At 29.1% G+C, this 16,964-nt stretch overlaps 2 protein-coding genes across 4 annotated transcripts; one reads left to right on the plus strand and one right to left on the minus strand.

The window, feature by feature from the left end:
• Positions 1-2,826: 2,826 nt before the first annotated feature.
• Positions 2,827-4,265, plus strand: LOC110610948. 2 transcript variants are annotated; one of them, XM_021751031.2, is made up of 3 exons: positions 2,827-2,938; positions 3,038-3,544; positions 3,654-4,265. In XM_021751031.2, exons 1-3 carry the CDS (start codon positions 2,920-2,922, stop codon positions 4,049-4,051), a joined length of 924 nt encoding a protein of 307 aa, XP_021606723.1. In that variant the 5' UTR covers positions 2,827-2,919; the 3' UTR covers positions 4,052-4,265. The 2 variants fall into 2 exon arrangements, with proteins under 2 accessions (XP_021606723.1, XP_021606722.1); XM_021751030.2 differs by having other exon boundaries at positions 2,829-3,544.
• Positions 4,266-6,963: 2,698 nt separating this feature from the next.
• On the minus strand, positions 6,964-10,943 carry LOC110610383 (cytochrome c-type biogenesis ccda-like chloroplastic protein). Of its 2 annotated transcripts, XM_021750288.2 has the most exons (12): positions 10,739-10,941; positions 10,528-10,653; positions 10,157-10,212; positions 9,689-9,819; positions 9,515-9,600; positions 9,362-9,393; positions 9,071-9,232; positions 8,800-8,872; positions 8,599-8,699; positions 7,841-7,933; positions 7,501-7,547; positions 6,964-7,224 (listed from the first exon to the last, which is right to left on the minus strand). In XM_021750288.2, the coding sequence occupies exons 1-12, from the start codon at positions 10,797-10,799 to the stop codon at positions 7,152-7,154; spliced, it is 1,041 nt and encodes a 346-aa protein (XP_021605980.1). In that variant the 5' UTR covers positions 10,800-10,941; the 3' UTR covers positions 6,964-7,151. The 2 variants fall into 2 exon arrangements, with proteins under 2 accessions (XP_021605980.1, XP_021605981.1); XM_021750289.2 differs by lacking the exons at positions 8,599-8,699; positions 8,800-8,872 and having other exon boundaries at positions 10,739-10,943.
• Positions 10,944-16,964: the final 6,021 nt, after the last annotated feature.

The following is a 16,964-nucleotide window of genomic DNA, read 5'->3' on the forward strand; positions in this document are numbered from 1 at the left end:
CCCACACCTTGTCCTTTCTTCCTAGCAAGCAAAGATTCACCGCACTGCTCAATTATTCTGAGTCACAATCATATTAAAACCATTAATTTGCATGAAGCCAGCAGCTTCTATTTGTTAATTCATTTCATTTTAACGTAAGACAATGTGGTCGGTTAGGGTATTTGAGATTCCCGCAACACCCACTACCATTGCCCGGAGATTCAGGATCCTGGACAAAGCTTCAGTGGTATTATCAAAATTGATGGGATAGTTAGGTGTGCCTTTCTCCAATTAATTACTGCCCTAATTTTTAGGTTTTTCTTTTTTTAGGCTTACATCCATTTCATAATTCCTAGCTAACTACATGTGATATATAACTTTTTTTCCCATTTTAAATATCTTGCTTTCTTTTGGGCAATATACCACAGAATCAATCAATTAATTTCTCTTTAAAAAAATTATAACATCATAATTTTTAAATAATTTCAAATTAGTTAGAGTTAATTAATTTACACTATTATAAATTAAATAGCGTCTTTGAGAGTTTATAGAATTATTTTTTTTTTCTTTAAAACTGAGAGAAATATCATTAACTCAAAGCGATCAAAGAAACTATACGAGGAGGAGGGATATGAACCCAAACTTCTTGACCTGACTCAGAATGAGCCGATATTGCTAGAATATGAGCGATATCATTCGCAGACCTGTGAATAAAACCACGTCTTGCTTCTTCATAACTGGATAGAAGCAATTTACAATCTTGAACCAAAAAACTAAAAGGTGATAGATCATCTAACGACGCATTGTTAATGGACACAATAAGAACCTGAGCATCCCATTCGAAAAGAACTCGATCCCATCCACACTCTTTAATCCAGCTCAACGCTTCTCGAAAAGCCATTGTCTCAGCGCACTTAACTTCCATCTGACTGCAAAAACAGCCTGCTTTAACCGCCATAAATCTACCATTAGCATCTCGGACTACACAGCCGAAACCTAGTGAACTTCGTTGCGAGTTTAAAGAGGTGTCAATATTAACTTTAATCCAACCCTGTGATGGAGGAGATCAGACAGTCAAAGCCAACATAACATTGGTGCAGCTGGTAGAATCAGAACAAGCCTCCCTCCATTGCTGCAAAAAATTTAGTGCCATGAAGAACACACCACTCGCAGTTCGACCCTGAGCTTTCCAAACAACATTATTTATGTTATGCCACAAAATCCAACATATCATTAGAATAAGGGAAGCATTCTCTGCAGAAGCAATAAGAAAGGCTAAAGAGAACCACTCCCTAAGAGAGGCAGCGGAAAATGCAGGCCAACCCAAAGGCGAACTCAACCAGCAACTGCGGGCAAAAAGACATTGAACAAGAATATGCAAGACAGTCTCAGGAGTCTCATGAGATAACGGACACATCGAATCAACCGGAACTCTCCTGGATTGAAACAAAGAGAGGCAATAAACAATTTAAATAAATAAGAAAAAGCAATTTTTATAAAAATGAAATAAAATAAGAGAAAAATTATAGTATACTCTCCATATTCACATTTTATAAATAATTAAGAATAAATTTTAAAAAAAATATATAATGATTAACTTACTAAATCTCGATAAAATAAAATGAAAAGATTTTGTTGATCACTGACTAATTCATTTTATTTTATAATTCTTTAAATAATTGACTTTACAATAATAATATTAGTATTTATATAAATATAAAAAAATTTTATATCTATAATTTAATAAAATTAAATATTTAAACCCTCTATTTTTAAAAATATATACTAAATAGTTAATATTTTTTGAAAACATTAAAGCTATCAAGAACTTTATTTGACCTATTATGTATTGACGATTAAAATATTTTTATTTATTATCAGTATCTATCATGTTAGAGTATAACTATCCAATGTCCATAATTTTAAAATTATAACAATTTATCATTAGAATTAATATTTACTATTTTTCTTTATAAAGTAAGATCAAAATTTTAATTTTTATAGATAAAGTATACAAGAAAAATTTTATTATTTAATATATATATTATAAAAAAATACATCAGATGATCATTTGGTTTTTAAAAATATTTTAAAATATTTTTGATATTTTAAAAAATTAATTTATTATTTTTTACACCCAAAAATATTTTATTATTTAATTTTTATAATTTAAAAAAATTATTAATTAATTTAAAATATTTATTAATTAGTCTATATCTATCAAAAATACTTTAAATTATTTTACTATGCTAATAATTAAAATTAATAGATGGATTAATTAAAATATTTTTAAAAAATTAAAAATATTTTAATATAATTTTTAAAATTTAAACACTAAAATTTTTTTATAATGTAAAAATTAAATATTTTCTAAAATTTAATATTAATTCGGTTAGCTAAACATATATGTAGTTTAAGACAGAAAAAAAAAAGTATAACTAATAATTAACCATCTAAAAAAATATAGAATATTTAATTTATTTTTAAAATAAAATAATTAATTTCATTCATTTTTCATAATATAAACGACCGCTATACGAAATGCATGGAACAAAATCTCCCAACAGTGCTAGGGATGGAGCAGGATAAACTGTGACATAAGCGATGCCAAACGTCGAGGCATAGAGGCTATGAGATGTCAACACTGACATGTGGACAAGTCCTACGTGTTCGATTCTGACCTAACTCTTACCTACATGCACAAAATTTCATCGCAGTACTGCTGCTAGAGCGGCACTGCACCTCTTGAAACTCTCCAAATCCAACGGTCCACATTTCATCTTCTACACTCTCTTTCATATATATACCCCTCCCCTCTTCTTCTTTTTTCTTCATTATCGCTCCACATGCAGCTTTCTCTTTCTTTCTCTCTGTCTCTCTGTGCATTGAGACCCACCACCTGAACAACCCTGAAGCTTTCTTAATTTCCGTGAATTTAATATGGCGTTTTCTACATCAGGTCCTGGAAACGTAGTCCTTTCTCTCAAACTAGCTTTAATTTCCACCGTTGTATTGTCAGTTGCGGTGATGCTAAAGCTATCTGTTCCGGTGGTTACAGATTTTGCAGTCACTGAACTTCCAGTCGTGTATAGCTCTGTTATCTCTTGGCTTCGGCCTCCTTATCTTTATTTGGTCATCAATGGCATAATCATCTCAATTGTCGCTTCCTCCAAGCTCCAAAAACCTGAGGAACCCTCTACACAACCGGTGATAATTCACCAGCCAACGCCAGCGGTGATGGCAACGAAGGCGTCTGCGGATATATCATCTGACTATATTGAGGGAGTTGTTGTGAGCGGATCGCTATCTGGGTACCAAGATTTGAATGTGGCAGACAAGGTTGTGCCTGTGGATGATCGCACTGTGAACAAAATTGATGAGGGTAGGGTTGTAGAGCAAGAGAGACCGGTGATGGGAGGTGGTGATGAGGCTGCGGTTTCTTACAAATCGGTGCAGCATCCACAGAAGAGCGATTCTGTGGAGGATTTGTTTGAGAAAGAAAAGAAGAAACCGCTGGTTTCTGCAAGGTTTGGCTCCAAGAAATCAGTGAAAGCAAATCCTGAAGGTACTCTCTCCATCTTTCTCTCTGAAAACATAAAAATTTCAGCTTCATTTGAGAAGCAAATCACCATTGGATCAGTGGTTTAATCACCTTCTTTCTTTCTTTCTCGCAGCCGGGAAGGCAACAGTGTTAGGCGTATCAAAACCGAAACGGCACGATACCTTGGAGAGCACATGGAGGATGATAACGGACGGCCGTCCAATGCCGTTGACCAGACACCTAAAGAAATCGGACACGTGGGACACTCACGTTCATCGCGACGACACCACGACACCTCAGCCGCTTCCGACGAAGATGAAGAAGTCGGAGACTTTTAGCGAAAACAAGTCGAAGCTGAGGCGTGATAGTGATCAGGGATCAGGGAAACTGAAGAAGGAACCGTCATTGAGTCAGGACGAGTTGAACCGCCGAGTGGAGGCGTTTATAAAGAAGTTCAATGAAGAAATGAGGCTGCAGAGGCTGGAATCGTTGAATCAGTACCGCGAGATGCTCAATAGAGGGGCTTATTAGGAATTTTGATTAAATTTGTGGGTTGAAATGTAATAGAGCACGAGACTGCTAAGGTGGTTGGTTTGTAAAATAGAATCCAAGTCTCCCAAGTGTTTATTGGCTAGAGACGTGGACGATGGAAAATCTGAAGGCACAATTTATTGTTTTTTTTTTTTTTTTTTCTCCAATGGATTAGAGAAAATAAATAAAACTGCCAAACTCACTGTTGATTTCAGCAGAGTGAGAGCTACAAAATGCCAATAACGCTATTGTGTTTGAGTGGCGGTAATTCAGTTAGAGTTAGAATTTTTCTCTTTTCCTTAGTGGAGGGGTTTGGAATAGCATGCTTGAATTAATTTGCGATGAAGTTTCTGGAAATCTCAAAACGACAAAGTTAATATTCCAAAGGTCTCAAAGATTCTTAAAGATTTAAAAGAATCTTAACCTTAACTGCGAAGAAATTGCAACCTGAAGAGGTCGATCAAAATGACTAATTATTCTGTTAAACAGTTGATGAATGTTGTTTGAGCAGATTTGAGGGACTAAGAGATTGGCGGGCTGCAGAAAGAGATTTATTGCTGATTGAGACTCCAGAGAGGAAATGATTATTAAAATTAAAGGAAATGAGAATAATAGTAAGAATTACAAAATATTTTCTCATTAAATTGTATTTTATTTTTAACTAACGATTAAATTAATTAAATGTGGATAATATAATTAATATAATCAAAATTTTAAAAATTAAATTTATGTGGAAAAGTCAAAACTATTTTCAGATCAATTTAAAAAATTAAATTAATCAAACTGTAAAAGTTAAATTGATTCAAACCAATTAAATTGATCTAATAAAATTGAAAATGTCAATGGATCACCTTCAAGGAAGACCACCATACAACTGTCTCACTAGAAAGAATCAAGCCACTGAAATATTTGGAGGGTTAAGCATTCAGTCCGGTCGATTTTAAATATTTAATAGAATAAACATTTGGTCCGATTAATTTAATTAAAAAATTATTATAAAATAAAAAAATAAATCAAATCAAATCAACTTAATTTAATTCCATTCGATCAAATCAATATAATTTAATTCAATTCAATCAATTCAATCGGTTGTTTTACAATTTCAAAAGAAAGCTAAGAATTCCTTACTTCAGCTATTTGCAGGCACTTTCAACTATCACTTTTCATTCTTAACTAACTCCAACTAGGCTTCAACTTCAGATTCAATCTCCTCCGGTGAAAAAATATCACATTTAGATTCTAGCCAACTTTTCTTTTCATAGTTTGTTATTTACGTATGATATATTAGAAACTTATAAAAGTAGAAAAAATATTGAAAATTTAATAAAATTGAACCGCTAAATCATTCATATTCTTGAAAATTACTTTTTTTAATAAATTAATCACAAGATCAAATCATTAAATTATTCAAAGTAATTACGACCTTTCATTAATTAATTAATTATTATACTAAAAAATAATTAATGAAGTATTACCTGTAAAAACTTAATGATATTGCTAGCGCCAAACACGCGACGAATAATAATAAACTTTGTCAATTCAGTCGGAAAAAAATATGAGTCAATTCAGACTTTAAATTAAATATCATTATAACTTTTTATAATCTGCTATTATTAATTTACTGATTAATTTGTATAAAATTTCACTTAGTGTCTATTAATTTATATAAACATCACAAACCTCTTTCAACTTTAAATTATATCATAGAAATTTCAATATTAAATTTAACATATAAATAATGTTTACACAAAATATATTTAACAATAATATAAATTTAAATACATTATTTTACTAAAATAAATGAAAATGATAAAAATCATCTACAGCATTAACCTAGATACAAAATGAAAATAACCATATTAAATAGTGTTTGGATGTAATTAAAATAAAATAAAATAAAATAAATTTCTTAGCCAAAATAAGGTCATTAAAATTAAAATAAATTAGATATAATAAATTTTAAACAAGCTATAAATTGAAATAAATAAATAAAATTTAAATTTTAAGATAATTATAAATTTACAGTCATACTTTACAATTTATTTTTTATGAAAAAGTTAAATGAAAACTTAATTTTATTATAAAATTAAAATTGAGAGATAAATATAATACTTTCATCTAAGTTTAAGGTGAGTGAAATTTCACCGTAAAAATTTTAAATTAAACAGAAACATGATAAAAATCTGACTAATTTCAAATTAGACAGATTTTTGTCATATAAATTTCAATTAAGGGACGTCATTAATATAACTAACTAAATAGAAGGACCAAAGGTGAAATTACAACCCCATCAAAGGCTCAAACTAAACAATAATCAGCTAGCCGAAAACGAAGGAATCACTAACAGCCATATCATATAAAATCAAAGACAATTTTCCTTCATGGAAATGGTAATCTTTATGTTATTGTCCGGTTATAGCTCGACATGACATTTGTCAAAAACATAACTCACAGACAGAGATGAGAAAGCCTTCTAAGGACACCAGTCACCACTGCTTCCAGTCACTGAGGTCATATGATTGCCTGCTCAATCCTCAATTTGTCGGTGAGAACCACTGACCTTATCTGTTCCGTGGCCGACTATTTCAGCCCCAAATGTTTGCTTAAATTTGCATAAAAAGGCGTATTTCTTCACACACTATTGCGGTTGGACCATTCAGACATTAGCATTTAGGCCTTCTAGTTTCAACTTCCAAAGAGTTGTGGATAAACTTGGAACAGCCACAAGTTTTATATATAATATATTTATTTGGCTATGACTAATATTTTAGCAGCATGGAGATAAAGATTCACATTTATTTTTTCAAAACATTTTTCCTCTATTTTCTTTTCATACATGATGTGAAATATTTAGGTAATATTTAGTGATGACATGCTAATGCCTAGATATTAGGCATGTCGTCTGAAAGTGGTTGCAGAAATACTACACTGAGAAATCAATAAAATTTATTCGGTTATAAAATGACAGGTCTATGTAAAACCTAGCTTGTGTAGAGTAGGGAAGACTTCTAACAGTGATCTTATACTGCTTTATGTACATTGATCTTTTTTATATGTGAATCGTGAAGTGAATCCTAAAGAACACACCAGGTGGGATCATTTACATAGCCATTGTGGCAGGGAAGAGCCTATCCAAGAAAGTATATACACCTCCTCCTAGGAGAAGTGCACCACTGCAGAGCAAAGCAAATTCAGATGTGTTAAACTCTAAGTGTCCCACAAGTTGAAAATAAAAAAAATTAGATAGACATGCAATTATACGGTAAGCAAGGTTGTTATATGGTTTCTAAGTGTTGACTAAGTTGTGGGTTCTGACTTATAAGACATTGCCAGATCGATCAATACAAAAGTGTTCAGCACCAGAACGATGAATGATGCGAAGACTATGAAGGTGTAAACATATGCCTATTTTACTTTCCAATATACAAAAAGAAAATACAAAAACTTACCTTAATGGATTGATCCATGCTGAGAACTTGCGGAATGACAGCAGGCTCTGCAAATGTCTTAAAGGTTAAACTTTGAAAAGATTAAAAAGATAACTAAAACAAGGTAATAAATTAATTGGACTTTCTTAACCCACTTATTGCCATGATTAGGCTAGATATTATCACCAAGGGGATTGACACATTAAATTATACCCTCACATCAAATATGACTATTAGACATTGGACCCACTCCTTGGAACTACTAGTTTCATTCAACATTCAAGTCCAGAAGTGGAAGTAATTGCTCATAACCTTGGTTAATAAAGTGATAAAAATATAGTCTGCAATGTAAACCACATACCTGCAATGCTCCAGCAAAAGAAGCAGCAAGAAGCAGAGGAGCAACATAGCCAGTAGTGTACGTCAAAAGTAAGCTGCCCCCTACCACTGGATCCTGTTACAAATAATACTTTGTTGTACATTTACTAAGTCGTCGAATATGTAAATCAAAACTAAAACAAATCAATTTTCAATGATGAAAGCGTGAACAATAAATAAAGCTGTTCACTGAGAGTAAATTATCCATAATTGTATTTCCCCATTATTCCTTTCACATTTTTTTCTTTTTTTGCAATACTGCCAGTATTAGTTAGAAAGAACTCAGAAAAGGCACTTTAATGCTTCAAACCAATAAACAGACATCAGAAAAGAATAAATGGAAATTCATACCAAAATTAAACCACCATATTCTCACCTCTAACTTACAGGCTCTAGTACAACTATGTTCAATATTCTGTCAAAATTTGAACTCATAAAATTATTGATCTTCTATAAGTCCCAAGTAATAAAGTGGTTAAGTGATCCCAATAGTGATTTTTCGAATAAAAAAGCATAAATGTGTATACTATTTAATAGAGTCGAGGACTTCAAATAAGTGTTTGTGCCATAAACCTTTTCCTTTCGCTAAATATGTTGCAAATATCAAACAGAACTTTTAGAACCAGGTAAATAGGTAGAAATTAGCATAACCTGTTGGTCTGCATCTGTATGTGACAAAAAGCAATGGGAGAGGAAGGGAAGGTGTGACTGAGTTAGAGAGAGAGAGAGAACGTTATTTACCCTAGATGCAGCTACATATCCCAGCAAAGTGGCAAGCACAGGTGTACTGCAAGGAGAGGCAGCTAATGCAAAAGTAAGCCCAGCTAAATATGCTTGCACACCTAACAATGCCGTACTTTTCATCATTAAAACTTTCAAGCAACCAGATTATATATAATGAAATCCTCAAAGGATAAGGCAAAATTTGAAAAGGCCAATTACTTGATGGAAAATTAGCAGCAGCAGCACGGGGGTCAAAATTGTTAAAAAAGGAAGGGAGTTGTAATTCAACTATCTGCAATATTCCCCCAGAATCAGCATAAAAACAAGAAAAGGAGAACTAAATCACAAGAAGCCAATTCAAATGAAGTCTATTTGCAGCTAAATCATTCAAGCTAATCCAGAAAACAGTAAAAAAGCCATCATCAAATGCTCAGCATATGAAACAGCCAACATTTGCACATGTAAAATAATAAGCAAAATATATCAACACCTCCAGGAGATTTAGACCCATAATTACGGCCAACCCAGAAGCAGCCAAAGGTAATCCTTGTCCTATCTGTCCATATGCCTTTCCAGCAAATGAGGCTGCTACGCCAAGAAGAGCTAGTGTTGTAGCCAATCCTAAAGCAAATGCAATAGAATCTGATATGACCTGAACAGAAGCATCAAGCTCTTTTTTCATCAAACTTATCAGACCAATATGTTGAATTCATATCTGAGATTAAAAACCAATAAGAATTATTTCCCAAAAAAAAAATCACTTCAAAAGTCGTAATATTACCTCTGCCCTACTTTTCCCAGAGCCAAATGCTCCTGTATGGTCAAAATGAGGTCATTATCCAGATGCAGAGATGACAAAGATGCAAAACACAATTTGCAAACTCATTGGGGTATGTCACTGATGTCATTAGACATTACATGATATAATGCTTACCAATGTAACCAAGGGTCAACGGTAGAACACTCAGTGTACATGGTGAAAGGCTAGTCACAAGCCCTGCCCCAAAAATAACTGCCAAACTGTAATGCAGAATAAGCTACGAACCAAATAATATAGATAAAAGAAGGAAAAGGGATGCAAATAGAAGGAAGTAATGTAGGGAAAAACCTGGTGAAACTAAGGGCTGATAACTGGTCCTGCACAGCTTCATTAGCCTGTTCTCCAGCTGAATATAAGAAGCCTCCAAACCAATCACCGATGCTTCCATCAGCCATAGTATAGATAGATGCAGCTTCTTCCTGAATCAAGCAAAAAGAATTACTGGTCCTAAGATTATTTAAGAAATATAACTTGAAATAGTCCATGGAGATAGCACCATATCTTATTCCTTTTTTTTTTCTTTTTACGGAATAGCCTCATTTATTAGAAGCACTTCTGAAACTCTAACAAAAAATAGTAATAACAAATGAGGATACGATTGGGTGAAAACTTGGTAGTTGTGAATTTTGACAGCATTAGGGAATTCGACGATAAGAATAAAATGAAACAACGGTTGAAGAAAATATGCATTAAAATGTTCCCCACAACGTTTGGAATTGGAAGTGTCAGTTCAAACACTGCTAAACGAATCCTCACCAACAATTTATCCGTCATTACAGCCTTTGCCGCATCTATTGCAACCAAATTTGCAGCTGAGAATTCAGAAAAGAAAGATGTTTATATCTGAAAACCATCAAGAACACAGAGAAAAAGAAAAGGCCAATACGCAATTCTTAACCTTCAAGAAAATACCAACTTAAACAATTAGGTTAATGTTTACGTTCCATATTAGAACAGCTACGCCCAGAAATAGAAGCATCACAATCGACAAGCAGGGGCAAATATCTATTTAACTCCCCAAAAAAATAATATTAACTAGGCAATAAAGCACCATCCTTTCTCATGTATTATTTGTAAGCAGTCTTTGCAATGAAAATTTAAAAGCTAAGAACAGAAATCATTGTTACCTGCAATGGAACTTGCTATTGTCTTTATTCGAAAGCTATCATTCTTCGATAAAGACACGATATCATCACGAAGATTCTTATTCGTGGAAGATTTGTTACTCATTTTGATCAGGACCTTATCTCTCCCTTCACAAGCGAAATTAACTAACTCAATTATTTAATTAATTAAAGAGAAAATGAAATTTAAAAGGGAAAATTTCAATCAACTCACCATGATTGGTCCTGTGGCTACTTATACAACAGCTGATACAGTGGTTTACAAGCAAACTCATGATAACACGAAGAAAACTCTGAGTTCTGATTCGCGTTTGGTCGCCAAGAAAGACAGCGGGAAAAATAAGAAATATTAGAGAGAATTTGAGTGGAGAAAGACCTGTGTGGGAGCGGAGCGGGAGATATTTTTCTTGCTTCCGACGCGAATATACCAAATTCAGTAACTGGATATTGACTGGGGATGATTCAACGGTTAATTTATATAAACGACATCGTTTGGTTGTATACCCTATTTATTTTTAAGTTTTAGGACCTCCGAAAAAAATATAATTACCATGTCGAAATAAGTTTGATCCTATATTTTTTCTTAGGGATTAAATAAATTTTATTTTATTTTTTTCAATTAAATTCATGTAATTTTTATTCAAAAATCAAATAAATTTTAATATAATATTTTTTAATGATTAATTATTTCAAAATATATTTATTTAATTGCTTGGTAAATACTCCTATTTGGATTGAATATCGAAGCAAAGTATTATATATATTGATATCTGTAAATGCGATTCCCATGCATGATTTGAAGTCTAAACAGTAATAAAACCTCACATGTAGAATATTGTGTGAAAACATACATCTGAGATGGAAAGTTCAAGGCTACCACAGATAGATTATTGGAAATGGAGCTGCCAATATCTTTTATTCTCCAGGGCTTTACCCCATGAAAGAGTTTCTCAGCAACTTCAGAGATGGATCTCTCAGTTGTTATCAATCGCCCTTGGCGTAGCACCGGAGAGAGGCTGTGGTGGTGGACCTTGATTGTTACGTTCCTGGAAGAAATTAGAGCGTGGAATTACGCAGCGAATTGCATTTTGCTAAAAAATGAATATCACGGTATTCTGTCTTTGGGTGAAAGTTCATCATTTACTTTGGACCGACTACTATATAATATCACTAACAATATATATAAAATATAATTTTTATTACATTGTTTTTGAAAAATTACTATTTAATTTTTATAAAATAGTAAAATTAATTATTTAATTTTTTTATAAAAATATATTAAATAATTTATATTTTTTATATTAACTATTTAGTCTTTTATTAATTATATAAATTATATAGTTATAATTTTAAAATTATAAAAGCCAAATAATTATTAATTTAAAATTATTGGACTAAATAGCTATATTTTTAAAATAATAAAAATTAAATAATTATATTTTAAAATTATAGATACTAATTATAAATAAATATAGTTTAATCATTTTATATATTACTAATAATTTAAACAATAAAAAAGACTAAATAATAAATTATTTAAAATTAAAAAATAAAATAATTATAAATGAGTATTAAAATGAGTGATTCGATAAATATTTTTTTTTACGTGAGATGAAAAATTCAATTATTATATAGAGCAAATATTTACCGGGAGCATTTTATTTCTTAATAGATTACTCGACTATGAATAAAATTTAGTGCAATTCAAATAGTTATAAAAAAATATATTAATTAAAATAATAATAATAATTTTTATTACAAAAATATGGTATGATTCACTATGCAACCTAATTTTTTAAATTTCATTTGATTGTGTGTCTATATATTTAAAGAAAAAATTTTAAATAAAAATATTTAATCTAATTTAACTTTTTTAAATAATATTCTAAATTTTATTTTTCGTTTAAATAAATTATGTAAAAAAATAGAATATTATTTTTTAAAAAATAATAAAATTAACAAATTAATTTAATAGCTCTTGTTTTGTTTATCGTCTTTAATAACACTATCAGGTCAATCTGAAGTAACACGTTTTAAGTTTTGCAAAAAGCCTAAAACGAGACATGAGTAAATTAAAATTTAATGCTTATTTTTTATATAAAAATCATAATGTTTAATTTTTTTTAATATACTTTTTCTTTCAATATTATTATGATTGAGAGAAATAGAAAACTAATGGAAATAGTTTCACTGGTTTTTTATTTTATTTTTTATTTTTTTAATATAATCATATGTATTTTCAAATTTACGCATTAAATTAAATTTTATTGGCACGAATCAATTCATTAAAAAATACAGTATTCGGAAGTATTTACTCTATCTATAAATATATTATTCTAAATTTTTTTTCTTTAAATTTATTAAAAAATAAAGTATTCTCGCTAGTATTTACTCCATCAATTCATTAAATTTTATTGGCACGAATCAATTTATTAAGTATTTTTCTTAAACAATTTTTACTCTAAATTCAATCCATAAAAGTGAATAGATTTTGTTTATCTTTTATACAAAAAACTCACTTATTTATATTTTATGTCCATTATAGATTAAATTTGGGCGAGTTTGCTTTGAAGTCATTATTTTATTGTTGAGAGTCAAATGGATTCCAAGCAGAAATGAGAGAAAATGGTGAACAGGAAGAATGAAATAGGAAAAGAACAAAGCCATGGAAGAGGTTAAGGTTTAGAGGGACATAATTTAGGAGGCGAGTAAAATTTAGTTTAAATTAAAAATATTATTTGATTTAAATTAATTAAATTAATTTTAATTATTTTAATTTAGTTCAATTTTAATACAAAAATTAATAAAATCAAATTAAATTGATTAGGAAATAATAATATACTATTTTTTATAATATAAAAATATTATATTATAATTAAAAATTAAAATATTTTAATTACATTTTAAAATATTAAAAATAAAATATAAAAAATAAAAAATTTATTAAAAATTTTAATAGATCAAATTGAATTGCCCTAAATTATACTGACTTAATTTAATTTTTATTTAAAATTAATTTAATTTTTATTTTTAATTTATTTAATTTAATTCAATTTAAAATTAAAACGAAGAAATAGTTACGGCTATTTTTGATTTATCCACCACATTTCACCTTTGCTTTTGGCCATTCTCTTTCCCCTTAATTGGCGTTTGGCGGGGCTCACGTTTCCGTTATGATTGATTTCCCTCCACCTACAATATTCAATATTCGTATGTTATTTTTATTCCCCAAATTACCTAATTACCCTTGTCTATTTAAAACTTTACAAAATAAAAATAACCACAGCTCATATTAAATAGATTTATATTAGGAGTATATATATATTTAAAATTACATTAAAAAATAAAGAACAAACTCGTTAAAAACTAACTCATGTCATTAGATCCTTTCAATATATTTAACATATAAATTTAAGCTGTTAAAAATTAAAAATCTTGAATATATATTATTCTAAAAAATAAAATACAAAAAAATTCAGAGATTATAATTAAAGAAGGGACTAATATATAAAATATGAGGTATTTTATTTAATTGTAGTACACAATTTAAACTGCCTCATCCACCACAACCTTTATAAATTATCAATCATATAGTTGGTTTTATTTATTTTAATTGGATATATATTAACTTATTATTCTTTATATAATTTAATGAGATATATATGAAAATCTATTAATAATTGGTATTTGATTTTTTTAAAATATATGTTAATAAATTATGCACGTAATTTACAATTGCACGTGCAAATACGTTTTTTAATAATTTAATTTTTGAATTAATAAAAAAAATCTCATTTATTTATGAAAAAATATAATTTGATAACCGCTGGATTTTTCTCCATTTTAAGGCCAGATCCATGATGACAACTCATGATCTGAATACTTTTAAATATCCTAAATAAATCAGATCCAGCTCGCTCATCCTTGAGACCGGGTTCCATTTAGATCTCTCAATCAGGTCGGCCCAATCCTTTCGGCCCTAAGATTAGATCCATATAGGCTCAATCCTAATCTCATCTTTCAACCCAGCCCGGAAGAAGGAAGGTGGCCAGCCCATTCGCCTGGTGGGTCCATCTGTATGCGTGCCAGAAGAGAATTAAATAGCCGTTATGCATGGAACAGAGACCTGATACCCTTGTACGTCCGTATCAGTATGGCAAAGACAAGTTGTCCAATGGAAGTAAGGCCATGACACGTCCCTGGCAGACAGAGAAAAAGGATAAAAGAAGAGAAACACTCTCCTTTCGGACTAAATTTTTACAAGCTCACAGAACTCTTGTAAAACCATATTTTCTGAATCTCAGATCATCATAATTAATTAAAAATGTTTAGCTAAAACTTGACTGCTATCCTATTTATTTAAAAAAATATAAAAATATCTTTATAATTTTATTAAAATTTTAATTTAGAGCGTAAAAATTATTATTATTTATAATTGATATGATATTATAAAGTATTATTTTAATATAAAATCGAACTACAAATTTTAAAATAAAAAATTAATGAAACTATATAGTATTTTTTTATGCTCCACCTATTTTTTTCATTCTTTTGAGTTCTACTTTTATATTTTTCTTTTATGTGCTTTTTGACTTCTTACTTAAATAAGGCACCCAATGCAAATGAATTAAGAAGGCAAAACCATTTTTGTACTCATATAAAAGCAAATAAATACACAATGTTGAGGGCATTATTGTCAATTTATTTCTCATGCATTTAAAGTTCCCTCCATATACAATGTCACAATCAATAAAAACCTTAAATTGCAAATATAAGACTGAAAAAATTACTATTTAATTCAGAAACTCTATTAATTAATTTTATTAATTTTAAAAAATTTATTAAAATAATATTAATTTTTTAAAAAATCTATTAATTAATTTTTTCATTAAATATTTTAATATTTAATTTATACAGTTTTAAAAATTTTATAAAATTATTTTAGACTTTTTTATAATGTTCGACGATTAAAATTAATGAAAAATTAATTAATAAATTTTTTAAAATATTAATAATATTTTAATATATTTTTTAAAATTAATTAATTAATTAATATAATTTTTTATATTATAAAAACTAAATAGTAATTCATCCAGTAATATAATCTCACAACCTCAAAGACAAGCACATGAGTTAAATCCAAATACTATATAATAAAATAGGAAATATAATAACTCTAGTAGCTCAATCAAATTAAAAATGATCCAACAACAAAAGACAGAAATTCCCCATCCTTTTGGGCATGTTTGTATCCAACCACAAAAACCCACAAATTAATATTTTTAATATATAAAAAATTATTGCTAAAAGGATTTGAATATACCCTTCTTTTGTGGGGCATTCACTACAATACATTGTAACTATTGAGCAAGTGCTCCATATGGCCCATAGAATCATTTTTTTTTTTAGTGCTTTAAGAAAGGGCATGGACATCGGTGAGGAGTATTCGGTTCAAACTGAAAAAATTAATCGAATCGAATTGATTTAAAAATTTAGTTTGGTTTTTTATACATTTCAGTTTGGTTCGGTTTTTAATTTCAGAAATTTCTGTTATTTCGATTCAGTTCGGTTTTGATAAAAAAACCGAAAAAATCGAACCGAGCCGATTAGTGATAATAATATATTTTTTCAATAATATAGAGAAATTAAATCATATTAAGATTAAAATATTTTAATTAAATTTTAAAATATTAAAAAATAAAGTGTAAAAAATAAAAAATTATTAAAAATCGAAACCGATCAAATCGAACCGAATCAGACCGGTTCAGTTTGATTCGATTTCTGATCAAAATCGATTCAGTTCGGTTTTCATAAACACTAAAATTTTAATTTTTGATTTATTCAGTTCGGTTCGATTTTAAACCGAACCGACCGAATGCTGACCCCTAGCCATGGCCCCATGAGATCCAAAAGTGCCTAAATTAGCTCTAACTCTTTTAGAATTTTTTTAATAAAGATTATTATTTGAGCATGAAAAATTTTATTAGTTAATTTATAGATTTTAAAAAATATGTTTAAAGTATTTTTAAAATTTTAAAAATTTACTAATTAATTTATCTATTAATTATTAATTATTAAATATTATATAAAAATTTAAAATATACTCAATACAAAGTAAAATAAATATTTAATAGCTATTTTCATAAAATTTAAAAATTCACTTAATGAATTTTTTTATATTATATAAAAGTTGCAATTTAAAAAGAAAATTAAAGCCTTTAGTAATTTCAATTCAAAGATTCAGCTACTTTTTTTCCCTGATAATAATGAGTTTATACAAGATAATTATATTATTTTACAAGGAAGAAAATAAAAAGAATAGGTTATGCAAAATTGTAATTAGTATACTAATAATAATAATAATAATAAATTACTTAAATTCTATTTGTTTCAAAAAAATATTTTTTAGAAAAATATTTTTTTATATTTTATGTCATTTG

This window comes from Manihot esculenta, chromosome 3, assembly GCF_001659605.2.
Source record: "Manihot esculenta cultivar AM560-2 chromosome 3, M.esculenta_v8, whole genome shotgun sequence".
Classification (NCBI taxonomy): Eukaryota; Viridiplantae; Streptophyta; class Magnoliopsida; order Malpighiales; family Euphorbiaceae; genus Manihot; species Manihot esculenta.

Coding starts and splice junctions, on each gene's coding strand:
- LOC110610948 (XM_021751030.2), top strand. CDS start 2,920: ATGGCGTTTTCTACATCAGGTCCTGGAAACGTAGTCCTTTCTCTCAAA. Junction 3,545..3,653: donor AGTGAAAGCAAATCCTGAAG/GTACTCTCTCCA, acceptor TCTTTCTCGCAG/CCGGGAAGGCAACAGTGTTA.
- LOC110610383 (XM_021750288.2), bottom strand. CDS start 10,799: ATGAGTTTGCTTGTAAACCACTGTATCAGCTGTTGTATAAGTAGCCAC. Junction 10,213..10,527: donor AATAGCAAGTTCCATTGCAG/GTAACAATGATT, acceptor CTGAATTCTCAG/CTGCAAATTTGGTTGCAATA. Junction 7,225..7,500: donor GCATGGATCAATCCATTAAG/GTAAGTTTTTGT, acceptor TTTGCTCTGCAG/TGGTGCACTTCTCCTAGGAG.